General features: G+C 37.8%; 1 protein-coding gene across 5 annotated transcripts in view; it reads right to left on the minus strand.

Moving 5' to 3' along the window:
- Positions 1-22,543, minus strand: part of LOC128229134 (FERM domain-containing protein 5-like) — an 80,791-nt gene that overhangs the window by 36,817 nt on the left and 21,431 nt on the right. For all 5 annotated transcript variants that reach the window (XM_052940846.1, XM_052940848.1, XM_052940847.1 and 2 more), the window contains exons 2-3: positions 6,577-6,681; positions 2,744-2,786 (exon numbers count right to left, since the gene is read on the minus strand). In XM_052940846.1, the coding sequence (XP_052796806.1) occupies positions 2,744-2,786; positions 6,577-6,681 (148 nt within the window). The remainder of the gene's footprint in view (positions 1-2,743; positions 2,787-6,576; positions 6,682-22,543) is intronic.

Raw genomic sequence — 22,543 nt, forward strand, 5'->3', positions numbered from 1 at the left:
GAAAACTGACTGTCATTTAACTTTGCTTTTTTCTATGATAAATCTTAGATAAACAAAGCAAAATTTTATCAAAACATTTTCACTTGGTAAATTCTTCCTTATTGTTTCATGTATAAAAAATATTTCTTGTTCTTGAAAACCTGAAGTGACACCAAGTTGAGTGTATTTATTGGACAGCAAAATTGGTTTTTAGCGAGAAAGAGAATTGAGCATAATAATGGTCATTAAAAGGCTGAAGACTTTACTTCACAGTATTGATTGTACAAAATTTCATTTTTTCACTTACATGAATAATTATGTTAACATACCTCGTGTCTGGAAAAAAACTCATTCAACTAATGACATCTTTTGAAGTTCATAAAGTATATAAATGAAATGTGTATACTATGTTTTTATGTGAAAATATATGAAAGCACTCAATTATTTAATTATGTTAATATGTATGGGAGCACTCAATGATTTCACTATGGGAATATGCATGAGACGATCCATGAGCTGTAGGGGAGCACTCTATGATTTCACTATGGGAGCACACCAAGATTGTAGCATGGAAATATGCATGGGAGCACTCCATGATTTTACTAAGGAAATATGCATGGGAGCACTTCATTATTTCACAATGGAAATATGTATAGAAGCACTTCATGATTTCACTAAGGAAATATGCATGGGAGCACTTCATGATTTCACTATGGAAATATGCATGGGAGCACTTTATGATTTTACTAAAGAAATATGCATGGGAGCACTTCATGATTTCACTATGGAAATATGTATAGAAGCATTTCATGATTTCACTAAGGAAATATGCATGGAAGCACTCCATGATTTCACTATGGAAATATGTATAGGAGCACTCCCTGTTTTCACTAGTGAAATATGTATAGGAGCACTCCCTGTTTTCACTAGTGAAATATGTAAAGGAGCACTTCATGATTTCACTAAGGAAATATGCATGGGAGCCACTCCATGATTTCACTATGGAAATATGTATATGTATAGGAGCACTCCCTGTTTTCACTAGTGAAATATGCATGGGAGCACTTCATGATTTTACTATGGGAATTTGTATGGGTGCACTCCAATCATAGAACTATGCCATGCAATCCTCAAAATCAAAACATAAGTGTATCGGATGTCATTTTATTATATGAATGGCCGACAGTGCATCAGGACAGGACCACCATTATTCAACTGATTTGACATATTTAGACTGATTCAGCAACATACATAACTTGTGTGCCCTTTCCAACTGTAGAGCAAAAACTGCTTCAATTTAATAAATGTGCCCATCATATGGGCATTTCAGGGATAAAAGGTACAATTTATGTCCCTTTAGTAAATGACAATAGATCCTATAAGTGTATGGTTGTCATTTGTGTCACGTAATCTCATCATAGTGATGGTCACAGCCCACAATACCACTTCTATTGAGATTTTCCCCAGGCAATTGTTAAGCTCAGAGTGCTGCATCAACATAACCATTTCCTAATTAGGTCTATAATTAAACCCATCATCACTCTTACTTGTCCTGGGCAATCAATGATGTGATTGTTTCATTATAAAAATAAAAGGGTAAACAACAATGTCATGCTAAGTAGATGCAATCACGTCAGAAGCTAACCCTTCAGCTGCTTGTACACTGCACTGTGTTTGTTGGTCGCACCAGAAATTACCCTTTAGTTGCTTGTCAAATGTGTTTGTGGGTCACACCAAACACTTACCCTTCAGCTGCTTGTACACTGTGTTTGCTGGTCACACCAGAAATTACCCTTTAGTTGCTTGTCAACCGTGTTTGTGGGTCACATCAGACACTTACCCTTCAGTTGCTTGTACACTGTGTTTGTTGGTCACACCAGACACTTACCCTTCAGCTGCTTGTACACTGTGTTTGTGGGTCACACCAGACACTTACCCTTCAGTTGCTTGTACACTGTGTTTGTTGGTCACACCAGACACTTACCCTTCAGCTGCTTGTACACTGTGTTTGTTGGTCACACCAGACACTTTCCCTTCAGGTGCTTCTAGACCGTGTTTGTTGGTCATACCAGACACATACCTTTCAGGTGCTTCTACACTGTGTTTGTGGGTCACACCAGAAGCTTACCATTCAGTTGCTTGTACTCTGTGTTTGTTGGTCAAACCAGAAGCTCACCATTCAGCTGTTTGTACTCTGTGTTTGTGGGTCAAACCAGACACTTACCCTTCAGGTGCTTCTAGACTGTGTTTGTTGGTCATACCAGACACTTACCCTTCAGGTGCTTCTACACTGTGTTTGCTGGTCACACCAGACACTTACCCTTCAGCTGCTTGTACACTGTGTTTGCTGGTCACACCAGACACCTACCCTTCAAGTGCTTCTAGACTGTGTTTGTTGGTCATACCAGACACTTACCCTTCAGTTGCTTGTGCACTGTGTTTGTTGGTCAAACCAGAAGCTCACCATTCAGCTGTTTGTAGTGTACTCCTGTGTTTGTGGGTCAAACCAGAAGCTTATCCTTCAGTTGCTTGTACTATGTGTTTGTTGGTCACACCAAAAGCTTACCATTCAACTGCTTGTACACTGTGTTTGTTGGTGGCACCAAAAGCTAACCCTTTAGTTGCTTGTGTGTACTGTTTTTGTTAGTCAGACCAGAAGCTTACCCTTTAGTTGCTTGTGTGTACTGTTTTTGTTGGTCAGACATGAAGCTTACCCTTTAGTTGCTTGTGTGTACTGTTTTTGTTGGTCAGACATGAAGCTTACCCTTTAGTTGCTTGTAGACTGTTTTGGTTGGGTCCAACCAATGCTGAAAAACAAACAAACAGTCTCATAGTAACATAAAATGGAAACAATCATCAAAGAGTACACATCTTATTCAATCAAACGTAACATCAATACAGTATTTAGAAATCATAACAGATAAAAAACTCCATACTGCTTCTTTAACACTAAATATGAGGCTGAAGAGAAAATAATCATGATAAATAATTATTTGAAAAGTAACTATGAAGAATGAGCACACTTTTTCTTGTGTTTATGCTGTATGAATTAACATAGGAGTGAACGCTTGCAAATTTCCCCAGAATTTAAGAATCAAGCTTCATTGAATTAACTAGCATGCCCTCCTACCTTCATAAGCATGAAAATATAAAAATGCACCGGCAAACTGCAATTTTTTTAAAAATACAAACAAGAACGACAACTGTCCCAAAACAGTCCATCCTATTTTCCAAACACAAAGTTTTGTGATGAGTGGATGTATTTTAAGCCAGATTTAAAGAGCCCTTACTGTAAATACAGTTTTTGCCAATTCAAGGGTTATTGGTCTGGAGTGACTAAGGCGACATGGCTGGTTATCGAATCTGACCAAGATATTTTGTCAATACACATTCTGACCAAATTTGGTGATGATTGGACAATGGCTTCTAAAGTAAATGACTGTAAAAGATCGGTTTCAGGTAATTTCTATAATTAAAGGGTGATTACTCTTGAGTGACTCCAGCAACATGGTTGGTTATTGAATTTTTCTGATATTTTATGCCCTCGGATACAAATTCTGACCAAATAAGGTTTTTAAAGTTATGTAATGGACAATATTGACGTTAAGTAATTTCTATAAATAAAGGGCGACTCTCAAGTGACTATAGCGATATGGCTGGTTATCAAACTTATGCCCAAACACATTTTGACCAAAGTTTGTGATAATTGTACAAATGCTTCTGAAATTATTGATTGGAAAACATACTGGATGCCGTTGTTAGCTGCTTGTCTGCATACTTTCATTTGATCGAAGAAACAAATGAATTAAGTGACTCAGTAAGTGACATTTTTGATACTATTTGCGAAAAATACATCGACACTACCACGGGCATATTTGCTACTAAAGAAATATTTAACAACTTTTGACATCTTTGAAGAAGATGTTTTTTTTTTCAACAAAAATATTCTGAAAAAATAAATTAATAAGGTTTGCTTAAGCCTGCTCTGGTCGCAGTAAACATATGGGATTAATCCAATATCAAATTTCCATTTACTTTTTTCAATATATTGTGTATAAACAAAAGAGGGAGGCAATTTGATAACAATTGGTCAAGAGTTATGGCTCTTGTAATACATACACAGTCACATTGCCATAATTTTTTGATGCTTATATTTCATACAGTTCCTTCGCTGATATTTTAAGAAGTTTGCAAAGTGAAGATCAACATCATTCATCATTTTCTCCTACTTCAGTCTAACATGATATGAGCTACCAACATCAGAGCTGTTACAAAGTGATTTCAAGCTCCAGCAGACTTGTATATATGGTATTAGGCACCCCAGGGTCAAACCCATTTGCCAATACCCTCACCTTCACATCAGCCTTTCATTAGGATTAATGCCTAGCTATGGACTTATATGGTTCAATATCGTGATCACATATTATAAAACATTGATCCTCCATGTAATTTCCCATCCTGCTCATTTTATTGACAATTAACATGAAAAAATAATACAAAAGCATGTTTAGATACAAAAGCATGTTTAGGCTACATTGAACTATTACTAAACACTGTCAATCAATCACTTCCATCATTTTCTCTTATAATCTGAGATTAAGCCACTGGATCTTCTGAAGCCGCTGATTGAAATATTTATGATAAAAATAAACACAACATTTAATATTTTACTGTTTTTCATTGCGTTATATATAATTATGATGCAAATATGATTCTCCAAAGTACCAATCTTATTAGATTGAAACTTTTTGTAGCCATTGTTTCATGTTTGAGTGTACTTTCTTTGTTTTTGTCTAATGGTCAACTCACATATTGGAACAGAAAATAGTAGAATGGCTGTAACAGTGCAGACTAGCTACGGTGATATTCACTTATGCCGAAAGCAACTTATTGAACGCTGTTCATGACAACATGGTACAAAACAGTAATGAAACTCCCAACCCTCTAAGTGATTAAAATTTTACACTTGTGCTAAAGCTCTAGTGTATAAACTGACAATAACTCTCAGGGCTCTCACTAGGCTGAAATTTTTGGGAGAAGTGACTTCTCTCTTCAGTCAATTTAGGGAGAAGTGGGGAGACTTTAGGGAGAAGTGATACTTTTCGTAACACCTGATACAAAAACTATGCCATACCACACACTTAAGTTTATATTCACATTCAAATTAATTGCTATAAGTATAACTATATAAAATGTTCACAAATAATGTATCATTTTTGGCTCAGCAAAAGTGTATTTGTCAATGTCACATAGTTTATCTCCAAATAGCATCTAAAATAAATCAAAAACCAAGACAGCTAAGGATTTGAAACAATCAAAATGACCTTATAAATGAACTGTCAATATAGTAGGGGGACGAATCTTATTTGGTACGTTCGGGATGGGTACGAATGTCACATTCAGCTATGCTGTTATATACTTGTCTCTGGCTAAATAATTTTCAATATGCTGACATTTAAGAACCAAATGACATTTAAATCACTGTTCTTGATGAATTTTTTACCAATACATAATGGGAGGTTGAGAAATTTACTCGGAAAATTGTTTTGACAAAATGGCGATCTGGCCGATTTTTTAAAGTCATAAACAGGAGGAAAATACTGTAAGTAAACACTACATAAAGCAAAAAAAGAAGATATTTTTGTGTTTTCAAATCATTTTTTTATCATTTCATTTTATCATGAACATTTCACTAAAACCAATCAAATATTTGTTGATACGTCATGTTATTGATTTTCTTAGCGCCACCTTGCCGATGGCCCGAGATGGCTATGACCGTCTGCTTCAAAACAACAATGTTTAAAATGTCTTGCATTGTTTGATCAATACATATATCAATTACTTTTTAACTTCTTTAATGCTTGACAATATTTTTCATAATTATGTTGCCTTTTCAATCCGATTAAGACGAACTTATATCATTTGATCAGGGACTTCTCAATGTACATTCTGATTGGTTGACCATCAATAGCTCTGCCTACTGGCGATGTTTTGATAATTGGATGGCACGGCCCAATTATCGGATTAGGAGATTACGGTGTTTTGACTAATGTGACAGTGGTCAAATACTCGCTGATTGACAGATTTACAATGTGCTAATTTTTTCGGCGAAGTCAATGTCGCTTTGATGATACAAATGGGCGAAGTCTGGGAATTTTAGGCGACCACTTCGCCCAAGTCGCCCCCTCGCGAGAGCCCTGACTCTCATTATGGGGGCTAAAACTATTACGTATAATTTTTTTTCTAGATATGCATACATTCCGAACTTCATATATTACATTTCTATTCAGATAGATCAATGATAAGTAAGCATGGATTTACTAGCTAAACATACACTTTGTTATGCATGTGTGTAACTTCCTGCAGTTGCAAAAGTGAAAGAAAGTTTTGACATCACTATCCTAAACTTTTCATAATTAAATTTAAAGAAAAGTACAAATTTTTGACGTTAAAGTTTCCATATCACATGACCAAGTGAAATCCCTCAACTTAGGAAAATGAACTAAATTAGGAAATGACTTAATACATATGATGAATAACTGCCCTTGTGAAAACAAACCAAACAACAATGTGTGGTGAGTGAAGAGTGTTACGTACCCGCTGTTTCTCAGTATCGACATAGCGGAGGCCAAAGTAGTCCTTCTCCACGAGGTTGAGGGTCTCGCACACCTTGTCAAGCACATACTGACCCACCGTCTCCTTCTGTAAATATACAACATAAACGGTCTGCAAACATGTGGCATTAAACATCGGCTAACATCACCATGATATATTTATATTATCTCAAACCGTTTGTTGGAACATGATGTACTGTTGTGGGTAGTAAAAGTAAGAAAAACACATTCAACTGGTTAGATTTACACATATTTACATAATATACTGTGTATAGGAAGCTAGCATTGATAGGATGCACAGGCAAAAAAAAATGAATGAACAGTCGGGTAAAAAACCTTAATACCATAGATAGGACACAGTGAAAAATGTCAAATCAACAGTAACCATATTTGTTTTGAAGAATTTTATTGAAACGTGAAAATGGCAAAGGTTATCAAATAGTACAGCACGATCATGTACATAAATAATAAAATAAAAAATTTAACAATCCCAGTTGTAAAAGCAACAGCGATATATTGTACATAAATGTAATCAAAATGTCAACACCTTCAGCTAAGTATAGCAAACACATTGTATAATGCGACCAACAACATGGCCATTGCAACAGTTTGTACTGTTGGTATATTTGTTACTACAGTAAGACAGAGGGAGGTTTTCACACCGTCACACATTTACAGGGCACAATGATTGTAACTTTACAGTATGCATGTTTACTTATTATTTTAATAAAGAATCATACTTTGTAAAATGTGTTGTACAATATTGAAACTTAAAAATAATGAACTCTGTTTATTTGTACTCATCTGAGTAATGCTAACTGTACCAGATTTTCTACAGCCAATATAACTTAATCAATCAATTGATGTGAGTTATGTCCCTTTAAAGTACAAAATGTAAACAACACCTTTGCTACCATTTATTTTTCTATTCAAGTATATTTGGCCAGAAATGGAATCTGAAAAAAGTCAGAAGCCTAAAACAACAGATCGGATGCAGGCATTTTTTAAAAAAGAAAAAAGTTCAAATACAAAATATATAAAAAAACTACTTGTTCCTGTAATAATAAAATTTCATCACATGCTATAAATACTTATATACGGTTTTATATATCATTCTGCATGTTTGCAAACAATAATTGCTTCATTGGTAACATTCCTGCAAGTCATACGATTATTTCACTCATTTTATAAAGATTTATTTGAATAAGGTAGTTAATGTCTCATTTAAATCAGAGGAAACATGATTTTTTTCTTCTTTATTTGGGGTTTGGGGGCCGCTACAGGGCAACGCCCCTTTACGCCAAACAAAAACTGGCTTTTTTAGAAGCCCTTTTGAGGGGTTTCCTGGCTTAAATTTTGAAGCAAGCAGGAGTGTCAATATTGACAACAAATGAAGTAACAACCAAATTTATTAGATCACCTGAAGAATGCAAAAGAAACTGCCTGTTCATGTGATAACCTCATTACATCACCTTTTTTAAGGAAAAACATTACAACAAGTAGATACTTTGAGATTCCTGATCAAAGGCCATCTTTAATGCACTAGATTTTTGGAGTTCAATCAATGTTGCTACACGAGCTAGCCGTGTCCCAAAAACTCAGGACATTTTATGTAAAAATGCTGTATCGCCCATTAATAGTCTAAACATGAATATGTTAGACGCCAATTTCCATATAAATAGCAACAAAAAGTGTAATTAATATCAGGGTGTATGTCAACAGGCCATACTTATTCTTATATTCATGGGAACATATCTACGGAAACTTTTACAGGTATAGCATAGAACGTTTCTAAAGAGAGGAATTTGTAAGTCCGATGTTCTAACAGTTGATATTTATCAACCCTGAAAAACAGCTGAGGATCCGTTGGATTTTGAGGGACTCGCCTAAAGCAGGGCAAAGGGGGTTAGTCTCCTTTTTAAATTGTTTCCAAAGTAATTTATATTAAATTCAAGGTATTTAAAAAAACAATACGGTCTTGTCTAATCAATAACTTCAGAAACCTTAGTTGTCCAACATCACCAAATTTGGTCAGAATATGTATGGGCATAATAATCAGACAAATTCCATAACAAACCATATTGCTCGAGTCACTCGAGAGTTATTGCCCTTTAATTATAACAGTCTGAAGTTAAATTACGCTCTCAATCCTGATGACAGGATTAAATCTAAACTTGAGAACCCCTGGTAAATACATGAAAATAGAGTTTTTTAACATGTCTAAAAAGAGCCTCAACATTTTGATGTAATTTAAATCTTCATTAGTAAACTGACATATTGGTTTTCATGGAGAAAATAGCACACAAGCCACTATGGGAAAATAATGACAAAGACTGGTTCTCGGAAAATATGAAGGTGTGAATACAATATTTGTAACCAACAGAAAGTCTGACAGTTTCAGACAGTTAATATTTCACAATTCAAAATCTACACCTATATTATTACCTAGAGACCTTCTTGAAATTGGAATTTTCCAAATATAGCTTTAATTTCAACCCCCTCAGACTTCATTTCATGTCCCAATGTCAACAAACCCAGGAAATTCTAGTCCTGTACTTTTTTCCATTATGAAACTAAATGGTTAATTTCTAAACCATCTTTGACATTTGAATAGTACTATAAGATAAATAATTAATAGACAAATTGCTTCATGATGCCATGAGAAATGCCTCCCTGGTACTATACATAGGAAGATCATGTTGATTTTGTCCCCAAGTGTGCTACTCATGAACCACACATTTGTGACAGTATAAACTACAGTACCACAACAGAAGAGGGAGTTACTGTGAAATCATAAATATTTGTGGGACATTATTTTTGTGTAGATTTCTTGGCTTATCCACAAATTCAAGATCACAACAAAACTCTGACCTTTACTTCTGAAATCATACTGTCTATGTAGAAGGGTATACATGTATTCACAGAATGTACACGGTCGCGGTATGCAACTTGTAAGTACCTAAATCAGTGTTTATTTTACTGTTAATATGGTATATCATTTAACCTAAATGAAAATAAATTAAAGTCAATAACAAGTTGATTATCAACCTCATGACTTACTAAGCAATTGACATTAAATGGCTTCACTATTTGATATCCCTGTTATTATTTATGACCTTTAAACTACAAATCGTATGGCTGGTTATCGAGAATGACCGAGATATTTTGTCCATACAGATCATTCTGACCAAATTTGGTGATGATTAGACTAAGGCTTCTAAAGTTATTGATCAGACAACATGGACAGCAGTATAGAACAGGCTTATAAAAATGCAAGCAGGGCACTGGAAACAAAATGTAAGCTGAATTTTGTAGTTTTTATTCAAGTTAAAAAAATATCATATCTTCAAAAAGACATTTGGTCATCCACTTGTATTTTTTATACCAAAACAGATTTTTTATTTAGTTTCCTTCACAACTGACTTAAAATTGGGTAGACAAAATTAAGCTTTATCCGTATATAAGAGGGAAATAATCTGTCGAGTTTCTGACCCAAACAGAAACTAAAAATGAAGATGCACCACTGAGCGGTAATCAGCACTTTCTAAAAATTTCATTTACTTCCATCTATAAGAAACATTGAAATGGCTTGTGGACAGAAAGATGAGTTGGATAGACAGAAAAGCTAGGTTTACAAAAAATCAGTGATCATGACAATGATTTTATTTTTAAGGCATTTCTTAACAACTGAATCCCTACCCGAATTCCTTTCAACTTGCAAGATACTTCCTCCATGGATCTGACCTGACGGATATCGGGGTCTGAGGTGTATGCTGACCTCTGAGGCCTGAGTCCCCCGTTGCAGTATGAGGTGTTACAAGACCTGTCCTCACCCTGGCCACCCCCGTGCCCATTCCCGACACTTACAACCAACTCCTGCTCATTATCATCCATATTCCATTAAAGCTAATTTCCTTCCAGTCCCCAAACAACAAATGCATCCAAAAGTAGATTCCTTATAAGACCTAACAATTGACAATCTGTTGTCATGGTAAACTGACATGTAATATCACTTTGCTCCTTAAATGTTGAACTTTCCTGCTGAATACAGTGCTTAAGAGGTACACATGCTTTCTCATATCTGAGTCTGTCTGACATCGAGGATCTTTACGTGACAATCCTTGAGAGCAAAATGAGTTTTATGATTGAAATGTCCAGCAGCCCTGCCGACCATCAAAGTCCTGAATTAACTGGAGAAGACGGCTCCCATTTTTGGCTGCCTAACACATCCATATGATAGATGAACTCAGTTTTTACATGACATATCATATTCCTATGACTCTCATTACTTTTCTTTGATTTTGTATACTGTTATTTTTCTGTCGTATTGATCAAAGAATATCTTTTTCCCCCCAAATCATCTATTTTCTTATCCTTGGTGAAACAGCCAGATTAGCTTGCTGCCAAAAATGTGATCATTCACACTGAAAATGGAACCATTTCTTCTTTTGCCTTTTCTTTAAATGTCTGATTAATTTCAGTATATTTCATTAAAATAAAATTAACTTATTAATAGCATATCAATTCAAAATGCATTATCACAATAAATTATCCCAATATTATCCACATAATGACCATTGATAGGTAATCTTATCCAAGACGACACTTTGTAGCCAACTGTCTGGCATCACATCACAAATACTTTCACTGGAAAAAGAATTACTTCCAGTAATCAATTGGGAGAATCATCAGTCTTGGATATAAATAAATCTCCTTCTCTAACAAGACATCGAGCCTGCTTCTTTCTTGTTGTGCGAGGGTCTGGCACCGAGAAAACCAATTGATGCTTCTTAGAGACACTATACACCACATTCAGTGGCACACTGCGTTAAATCTTCCACAATCATGTGGATAATTTGTTAATACTACCATATCCAGCATTGATAGTAGCAGATCATTACTTGAGGTGACAAGTATCAGCCCGCTTTATTTATTGTAGATTACCAATTTTGAATTCTAAAGTATACATTAAGTTTCCTCAAATTAGTATATTTCATAGCCTATCTGACCAAGTGAAAGTCAGAAAATACCATGTTCTATAAGATAATAATTCAATGAAATATGGTTTCAAGTTATTTAAGTTCTGTTATGTCCAGCAAGAATCCCAGCAAAGAACACGAGCCTCTGAGCATGAATCCCAGCAAAGAACACGAGCCTCTGAGCATGAATCCCAGCAAAGAACACAAGCCTCTGAGCATGAATCCCAGCAAAGAACACAAGCCTCTGAGCATGAAATGGCTTCTATGAATATCACTGCCTTTAGATCAATATAAGATCATGGTACAAATCAGTGTCTCCGTCCAATGCCGCAATTACTGATTACCAAACTGCCAATTAAAGGGAACATGCCATTTACTTTTATAACTGGATTTCACATAAAGCAATATAATTAGAATACCTGATTTTATCCAGGTAACCATATTAGCAGTTATATTTTCTGACACAATCATACTATAACCGACACAAGAAAATCATTTCTCCAGAGGGGACAATTTGCCATGCTGTAGTATTTCGATCAGCTCATATTAAAATTCTTAGTGCAGCATCTTCAGTGTTTGTTTAATTGTTACAAAAGTTCAATGCAAAAACATTTGGTGTAGTACACAACCTGCTTTAGTTCAATGTTTTACCATTTGGTGTAGTATGCAACCTCCTTTAGTTCAATGTTTTACCATTTGGTGTAGTATGCAACCTCCTTTAGTTCAATGTTTTACCATTTGGTGTAGAATGCAACCTCCTTTAGTTCAAGGTTTTACCATTTGGTGTAGTATGCAACCTCCTTTAGTTCAATGTTTTACCATTTGGTGTAGTATGCAACCTCCTTTAGTTCAAGGTTTTACCATTTGGTGTAGTATGCAACCTCCTTTAGTTCAATGTTTTACCATTTGGTGTAGAATGCAACCTCCTTTAGTTCAAGGTTTTACCATTTGGTGTAGTATGCAACCTGCTTTAGTTCAATGTTTTACCATTTGGTGTAGTATGCAACCTCCTTTAGTTCAATGTTTTACCATTTGGTGTAGAATGCAACCTCCTTTAGTTCAATGCAAAACCATTTGGTGTAGTATGCAACCTCCTTTAGTTCAAGGTTTTACCATTTGGTGTAGTATGCAACCTCCTTTAGTTCAATGTTTTACCATTTGGTGTAGTATGCAACCTCCTTTAGTTCAATGTTTTACCATTTGGTGTAGAATGCAACCTCCTTTAGTTCAAGGTTTTACCATTTGGTGTAGAATGCAACCTCCTTTAGTTCAATGTTTTACCATTTGGTGTAGTATGCAACCTCCTTTAGTTCAATGTTTTACCATTTGGTGTAGTATGCAACCTCCTTTAGTTCAATGTTTTACCATTTGGTGTAGTATGCAACCTGCTTTAGTTCAAGGTTTTACCATTTGGTGTAGAATGCAACCTGCTTTAGTTCAATGTTTTACCATTTGGTGTAGTATGCAACCTGCTTTAGTTCAATGTTTTACCATTTGGTGTAGTATGCAACCTCCTTTAGTTCAATGTTTTACCATTTGGTGTAGTATGCAACCTCCTTTAGTTCAAGGTTTTACCATTTGGTGTAGTACGCAACCCTCTTTAGTTAGAGGCAGGGTTTCTGCCAGGAATTTCATAAGGCATGGCGGAAGGGGAGGGTTTGTGAGGGGTGTCCCCTCCCGACGTTGATTTTTTTTTTATTTTCGTATCCAAAATGGTGCAATTTCCTGCATTTTAAACAAGTTTACAGTTATGTTCCTATGATTTAGAATTACCAACTCAAGTCCGATTAACATTAAACATATTTTTGTGAAAAGGTTTAATGGTTTCTCTTCATTAATTATTGCTATTTCTCAAGTTTTCCGACAATACATTATCGACGATATCGATCGACTCATGTTTCGTTTAGTGCGGGTATTATTATTATTGACACCGTTGACGTCACAGCAAAACGTGTAAAGCATGCTGCATGCTGGAACACAAAAGAGCCCGGAGCAAAGCGACTGCTCGTGGGTGTATTCGTTTTTAAAGCTGCAACAGCTAATATTTTTAAAGCCGGGTCGGCTAAATAATAACTTAAAGGGAATGTAATGTGTATTTTCAGATTTATTTATCTTTTTTCTAAATAAATTAAAAGAACGATAAAATAATCAAAGTTTAATAATAAGCAACACAAAATATAACTATACACTAAACTAAAGACGGGAACGCGACTCAATTACATACGATGACATAGCATAACCATTGTTTATAATAACACAGATATCTTAACACAGTTCTCAATTACAATTTAATAATTGGTTAACAAACGGACTCTGGATTAAGAAACAAAATAAAACGACACATGATTTATGTTACCGAAATCAATTAACACTTATTGTTTACTTTGCGTTCATAGATGATTATAGGGATGAAGGTCGCAATTACGACAGTGGTGTTTTTCACACATTCCCATTTTGATAAAGAATAGGAGGAGTTTGGTTAATTGCACTGTTGAACCTCACAGACACGCCTTCATGCTGTCGTCGATCCTGAATGGCTGATACAAATGCCGTAATAGTCCCGCCACGCCTTCTGGCTGTCAGTCAACCGTTGCAACCGTTGCAATCGCAACAAAATTGTGTATTGTCAAAACTGATGATTGTTTTGATAAGGATTGTCGCTACGCGGATTAAAGCATGTCGGCATAATTAACGCGTGTCGGTAATTAGCCTTGCCAGCGGAAGGCACGACGGGCCCGACAAGCCATAAAGGGCTGGCGGAAATCCTGAGAGGTTATATGATTTGGTGTAGTATGCAACCTCCTTTAGTTCGAGGTTATACCATTTGTTGTAGTAGGCAACTGGCTTTAATTCAAGGTGATACCATTTGGTGTAGTTCAAAATCTGCTTTAGTTGGAGGCTATACCATTTGTTGTAGTACACAACCCGCTTTAAACATTGTTATACCATTTGGTCAGAAAAGTCTGCCACCCAGCGGTTAAACAGACAAGTCAAAGACAGCAGAAATTGTCAGCATTTTTGCAGAAGAAATCATATTGTAAAATGGCATTTTAGATACTTTTTGAGCTTGAAAAATGTTATCATTGTACATTATTAGGACAAAAAACCCAACTGTGTCTTATTTCAGTTTTGCACCAACTAAATGTGTTGTAAGTTGTCAAGATAAAAAGTGATCATCAACCTATTCCTGGTTGATGTGTCGTACCATAAATTACTGTGTATAAGACTCTATTATATATAGGACAAAAAATACAAGAAAAATCAAGATAAAAAACTTAATACCACTACTAGGGTATATAGGACATATTGAAAAAATGTCAAAATGTTGGCTGCTATATTTGTTTCGACAAGAAAATTTAATCGTGAAAATGGCAAAGGTTAATTAATAGTACAGCACATGTACAGAAATGATAAAATATATTGAAACAAGAGATGTTTGTCAAACATTATGCCCCCCCTGAGCGCCATGTTGTCAGGATTATATGGACAATTGAATGAAATATGCATGGACCGAAATGACAGCTGATTTGTTGCCGTTAAGGCAGTTTTAAGATTATGACCATTAAAGTGTGAGGATAGTGTGTTATGACCATGACCTTTGACTCTATGAACTCAAAATCCAGAGTCATCAGCTGGTCCTCAGAAACCTAAATGTCAAGTTCGAGGGCCATGGGTGCAGGCATTGTCAAGTTATCACACAGACAAGTTTTTTTCGTTCAAGGTCACTGTGACCTTGACCTTTGACGCAATGACCCCTTAAATCATAAGGGGTCATCTACAAGTCAGATGCAACTCCAAGTCAAGTTTGAAGGCCATGGGTTCAGGCATTGTTGAGTTATCACTCGGACAACCTTTTACCATTCAAGATCACTGTGACCTTGACCTTTGGCTCTATGAATCCTAAAATCAATAAGGATGATCTACTGGTCAGGCTTAACATCCATGTCAAGTTTAATGATCATAGGTTCAGGCATTGTTGAGATATCAGTGGGAGAAGATTTGTTAACTTTTTTGCGTTAAAGGTTACTGTGACATTGACCTTGGCCTGATGACCCTCAAAGTCGATAGGGGTCATCTACTGGGCAGGCCCAACCTTCATGTCAAGTTTGATGACCATAGGTCCAGGAATTGTCGAGTTCCCTTTCAAGGTCACTGTGTCCTTGACCCCTAAAATCAATAGGGGTCATCTACTGATAAGGCCCAACCTCCATGTCAAGTTTGAGGGCCATGGGTGCAGGCATTGTTGAGTTATCACTCAGACAACCTTTTATCATTCAAGGTCACTGTGACCTTGACCTTTGGCCCAATGACCCCTAAAATCAATAAGGACCATCTTCTGGCCAGGCCCAACCTCCAAGTCAAGATTGAGGGCCATAGGTGCAGGCATTGTCGAGTTATCACTCGGATAACCTTTTACCATTCCAGGTCACTGTGACCTTGACCTTTAGCCCAATGACCCCTAAAATCAATAGGGACCATCTTCTGGCCAGGCCCAACCTCCAAGTCAAGTTTGAGGGCCATGGGTGCAGGCATTGTCGAGTTATCACTCGGACAACCTTTTACCATTCAAGGTCACTGTGACCTTGACCTTTGGCCAGATGACCCCCAAAAACCATAGGGGTCATCTCCTGGTCAGGCCAATTCTCCAAGTCAAGTTTGAGGGCCATGGGTGCAGGCATTGTCGAGTTATCACTCGGACAATCTTTTACCATTCAAGGTGACTGTGACCTTGACCTTTGGCCAGATGACCCCCAAAAACAAAAGGGGTCATGTACTGGTCAGGCCCAATTCCAAGTCAAGTTTGAGGGCCATGGGTGCAGGCATTGTCAAGTTATCACACGGAAAACCTTTTACCATTCAACGTGACTGTGACCTTGACTTTTGGCCCGATGACCCCCCAAAACAATAAGGGTCTTCTACTGGTCAGGCCCAACCTCCAATTGAATTATGAGGGCCATGGGTGCACGCATTGTCGAATTATCACTCGGATAACCTTTTACCATTCCAGGTCACTGTGACCTTGACCTTTGGCCCGATGACCCCCAAAAACAATAGGGGTCATCTACTGGTCAGGCCCAACCTCCAATTCAATTATGAGGGCCATGGGTGCCGGCATCGTTGAGTTATCACTCGGACAACCTTTTACCATTCAAGGTCACTGTGAACTTGACCTTTGACCCGATGAGCCCCAAAAACAATAGGTGTCAGCTACTGGTCAGGCCCAACCTCCACGTCAAGTTTGAGGGCCATGGGTGCAGGCATTTTCAAGTTATCACTCGGACGACCTTTTACCATTCAAGGTCACTGTGACCTTAACCTTTGGCCTGATGACCCCCAAAACAATAAGGGTCATCTACTGGTCAGGCCCAACCTCCATGTCAAGTTTGAGGGCCATGGGTGCAGGCATTGTTGAGTTATCACTCGGACAAGCTTTAAAATTATTTTACCATTAAAGGTCACTGTGACCTTGACCTTTGACCCGATGATCCCCAAAATCAATAGGGGTCATCTACTGGTTAGGCCCAACCTTCATGCGAAGTTTGATGACTATACGTCCAGGAATTGTTGATTTATCACTCGGACATGTTTTGGTCTACCGATCGACCGACAAACCTGTGCAAAGCAATATACCCCACTTCTTCGAAGGGGGGGCATAATAACAATGGTACAATGCACATAATAGTTAATTGCAATACTGTATTAAGTAATCAATAAACAAAAATTTTAATCTGATCCCGATGTCACTCTCGGTGAATCCCTCAAATTGTCTCCAATTGTATAAGAAACAGGCATATATTATACTTAAATGATCTCAACAACTAAGTTAAGTAATTAAATCATGTGGTATAATGGGACGAACAACACTGTCATCGAAACAGTTTGTACTATTGGTAGTAAGGCAGCGGCCATAAAGTAGAGGGACAATGCACAAGACACCACATCACATGATGCATGTCTATTTGTTTTTAATACAGAATCACACAATGTAAAAACTATCATACAATTTTGAAACATTAAAATAATTTAATAATTTTATTTGTTGTTGGGTGCTAATGCTAACTGTACACAATTTTCTACTGCCGTTATAACTAAATCTATCAATCAATGTGAGTAGCATCCCTTTAAAGTGAAATGTAAACAAACATATTTCCGCCTGAAATGGACTTTGGAAAAAAAACACTTCAAAAGCCTAATATGATATACAAGATGATTTACGGTATCTGCTTAGTTTCCTGTACACCAAATATGTAATGGTGTATTGCTGCAGGAGGCAAATGAGGTCAAATGGAGGTGCAACAGGTGCAGTTTAATCAAAATGAAATGAATGCAGATGAGATTTGTTTACAGGAAGTACTCTCAAAAAAAATGCCAGACTCTGCCCTTACAGACTCAGTACAGGCATCTGAGCAGACGACCAAATACACTTAAAGGGAGATTTATCTGCAAGAACTGGGAATATGTTTGTGAGTACATGATTGTACATCTAAATGGAAGTGGTCCATATTTGGCAAATGTCTTCTTAACCTGGAAATTCCATGCTTATTCTGGCAAACAAGATGTCTGATCTGTCAGTTGAACCGGGTCCATTTCTTGTTTTCAATATGCACCTTGTGCAATGTCCACCATTTTGATGTTCTGAATGGCAAAAACATGTCTGAGTTAAATTTCAACAGAACACAGTGGTAAATAAAAAGCTCATCAATAATGCTCACAAATTCAAAGAACTAGCATCATGGGAGATATGTAGATAATTTGTCAGGGGCTTATGCAGCCATTATGTCAAATGTAGCAGGCAAATGTTGTCCAGTTAGCCACCTAATAATTCAGTTTCCAGTATTTTCTCCATATTTTCCCAACATCAAATCACAGGATGTGAGACTTGGGTTCAGAGTCTGGAAAAATAGTTATAGGGACTAAAAATGTTTTCTGGCTTGCTGGCCTGCAAATAGAGGATACATTATTTAACACAAGTAATGCCTGTCTCGGACAAAGCAGGGTGAGGCTTAGGATATATAACATCTGACCACTTCATATGATTACATCGCATTTAGACAAGCAGAAGGAAGTATTCACTGTGCAGCCGAAAAAATATACATACTTAAGATGTTTTTATAGGAGTTCTTAAAAGAGGAAAATACGTTGTACTGAAAAGTAAAGTTGGAATGTCAACCCTCGTGTAGAACTGATGTTCATCTGCAACTATTTTACATTTTGCAGAACATACCAATTTTACTGATCAATTTGGCGCAATGGGAAAAGAAGAACAAATCAAGAATCATTTTGCAACAATAGACTCATGGGAATTGACATTGGCAAGAGGTTCATATCTACAGTGCATTCTCCAGGAATAGAACAGCAGCAGAGTATAAACTCGGCGTGTTTCTGTACTTCACCAACATGGGTATCAGATGGGTATCAGAAAGAGTTGCTTAGTGTATGTATCAGAAAAGGGTATAGCATGTGTATGTACTACACCACTGTGGGTATCAGAAAAAGGTATACAAAGGTACAGAATGTGTCTGTTCTACATCACAGTGGGTATCAGAAAGGGGTATATAATGTGTCTGTACTACACCACAGTGGGTATCAGAAAGAGATGTGGAATGTGTCTGTACTCCATCACTGTGGGTACTAGAAAGAGGTATAGCATGTGTCTGTACTACACCACTGTGGGTATCAGAAAAAGGTATAGAATGTGTCTGTACTACACCACTGTGGGTATCAGAAAAAGGTATAGAATGTTTCTGTACTACACCACAGTGGGTCTCAGAAAGAGGTATAGAATGTGTCTGTACTAAACCACAGTGGGTATCAAAAAGAGGTATAAAATGTTTCTGTACTTAACCACAGTGGGAATCAGAAAGAAGTATAGAATGTGTCTGTACTTCACCACTGTGGGTATCAGATAAAAGGTACAGAATGTGTCTGTAATTCATCACTGTGGGTACTAGAAAGAGGTACAGAATGTTTCTGTACTATACCACTGTGGGTATCAGATAAAAGATACAGAATGTGTCTGTAATTCATCACTGTGGGTACTAGAAAGAGGTATAGAATGTGTCTGTATTTCACCACTGTGGGTATCAGATAAAAGGTACAGAATGTGTCTGTAATTCATCACTGTGGGTACTAGAAAGAGGTATAGATGTGTCTGTACTACACCACTGTGGGTATCAGATAAAAGGTACAGAATGTATCTGTAATTCATCACTGTGGGTACTAGAAAGAGGTACAGAATGTGTCTGTTCTATACCACAGTGGGTATCAGAATGAGGTACAGAATGTGTCTGTTCTACACCACAGTGGGTATCAGAAAGGGGTATATAATTGTCTGTACTACACCACAGTGGGTATCAGACAGAGATGTGGAATGTGTCTGTACTTCATCACTGTGGGTACTAGAGAGAGGTACAGAATGTGTCTGTACTACACCACAGTGGGTATCAGAAAGAGGTACAGGTTGTGTCTGTTCTACACCACAGTGGGTATCAGAAAGGGGTATATAATGTGTCTGTACTACACCACAGTGGTTATCAGACAGAGATGTGGAATGTGTCTGTACTACACCACTGTGGGTATCAGACAGAGATGTGGAATGTGTCTGCACTACACCATAGTGGGTATAAGACAGAGATGTGGAATTTGTCTGTACCACAACACGGAGGGTATCAGAGATGAGCAATGTGTCTGTACTACACCACAGAGGGTATAAGACAGAGATGTGGAATGTGTCTGTACTACACCACAGAGGGTATAAGACAGAGATGTGGAATGTGTCTGTTCTACACCACAGTGGGTATCAAAAAGCGGTATATAATGTGTCTGTACTACATCACAGTGGGTACTAGAAAGAGGTACAGAATGGGTCTGTACTACACCACAGTGGGTATCAGAAAGAGGTACAGAATGTGACTGTACTACACCACAGTGGGTATCAGAAAGGGGTATATAATGTGTCTGTACTACACCACAGTGGGTAACAACAGAGATGTGGAATGTGTCTGTACTTCATCACTGTGGGTATCAGAAAGAGGTACAGGTTGTGTCTGTTCTACACCACAGTGGGTATCAGAAATGGGTATATAATGTGTCTGTATTACACCACAGTTGTTATCAGACATAGTTGTGGAATGTGTCTGTACTACACCACTGTGGGTATCAGACAGAGATGTGGAATGTGTCTGTACTACACCACTGTGGGTATCAGAGATGAGCAATGTGTCTGTACTACACCACAGAGGGTATCATACAGAGATGTGGAATGTGTCTGTACTAAACCACTGTGGGTATCAGACAGAGTTGTGGAATGTGTCTGTACTACACCACAGAGGGTATCAGACAGAGTTGTGGAATGTGTCTGTAATACCCCACAGTTGGTATCAGAAAGAGGTACAGAATGTGTCTGTACTACACCATAGTGGGTACCAGACAGAGATGTGGAATGTGTCTGTACTATACCACAGTGGGTATCAGAAAGAAGTACAGAATGTGTCTGTACTACACCACAGTTGGTATCAGACAGAGATGTGGAATGTGTCTGTACTACACCATAGTGGGTATCAGGCAGAGATGTGAAATGTGTCTGTACTACACCATAGTGGGTATCAGACAGAGATGTGGAATGTGTCTGTACTACACCATAGTGGGTATCAGAAAGAAGTACAGAATGTGTCTGTACTACACCATAGTGGGTATCAGACAGAGATGTGGAATGTGTCTGTACTACACCATAGTGGGTATCAGACAGAGATGTGGAATGTGTCTGTACTACACCATAGTGGGTATCAGGCAGAGATGTGGAATGTGTCTGTACTATACCACAGTGGGTATCAGAAAGAAGTACAGAATGTGTCTGTACTACACCACAGTTGGTATCAGACAGAGATGTGGAATGTGTCTGTACTACACCATAGTGGGTATCAGGCAGAGATGTGAAATGTGTCTGTACTACACCATAGTGGGTATCAGACAGAGATGTGGAATGTGTCTGTACTACACCACAGTGGGTATCAGAAAGAAGTACAGAATGTGTCTGTACTACACCATAGTGGGTATCAGACAGAGATGTGGAATGTGTCTGTACTACACCATAGTGGTTATCAGACAGAGATGTGGAATGTGTCTGTACTACACCATAGTGGGTATCAGGCAGAGATGTGGAATGTGTCTGTACTACACCATAGTGGGTATCAGACAGAGATGTGGAATGTGTCTGTACTACACCATAGTGGGTATCAGGCAGGGATGTGGAATGTGTCTGTACTTCACCATAGTGGGTATCAGGCAGGGATGTGGAATGTGTCTGTACTTCACCATAGTGGGTATCAGGCAGAGATGTGGAATGTGTCTGTACTACACCACAGAGAGTATCAGGCAGAGATGTGGAATGTGTCTGTACTACACCACAGTGGGTATCAGGCAGAGATGTGGAATGTGTCTGTACTACACCATAGTGGGTATCAGGCAGAGATGTGGAATGTGTCTGTACTACACCATAGTGGGTATCAGACAGAGATGTGGAATGTGTCTGTACTACACCATAGTGGGTATCAGGCAGAGATGTGGAATGTGTCTGTACTTCACCATAGTGGGTATCAGGCAGAGATGTGGAATGTGTCTGTACTACACCATAGTGGGTATCAGGCAGAGATCAGGAATGTGTCTGTACTACACCACAGAGAGTATCAGGCAGAGATGAGGAATGTGTCTGTACTACACCACTGTGGGTATAAGACAGAGATGTGGAATGTGTCTGCACTTCACCACTGTGGGTATCAGGCAGAGATGTGGAATGTGTCTGTACTACACCACTGTGGGTATCAGACAGAGATGTGGAATGTGTCTGTACTACACCACAGAGGGTATCAGACAGAGTTGTGGAATGTGTCTGTACTACACCACAGTTGGTATCAGACAGAGATGTGGAATGTGTCTGTACTACACCACAGAGAGTATCAGACAGAGATGTGG

This window comes from Mya arenaria, chromosome 3, assembly GCF_026914265.1.
Source record: "Mya arenaria isolate MELC-2E11 chromosome 3, ASM2691426v1".
NCBI lineage: Eukaryota > Metazoa > Mollusca > Bivalvia > Myida > Myidae > Mya > Mya arenaria.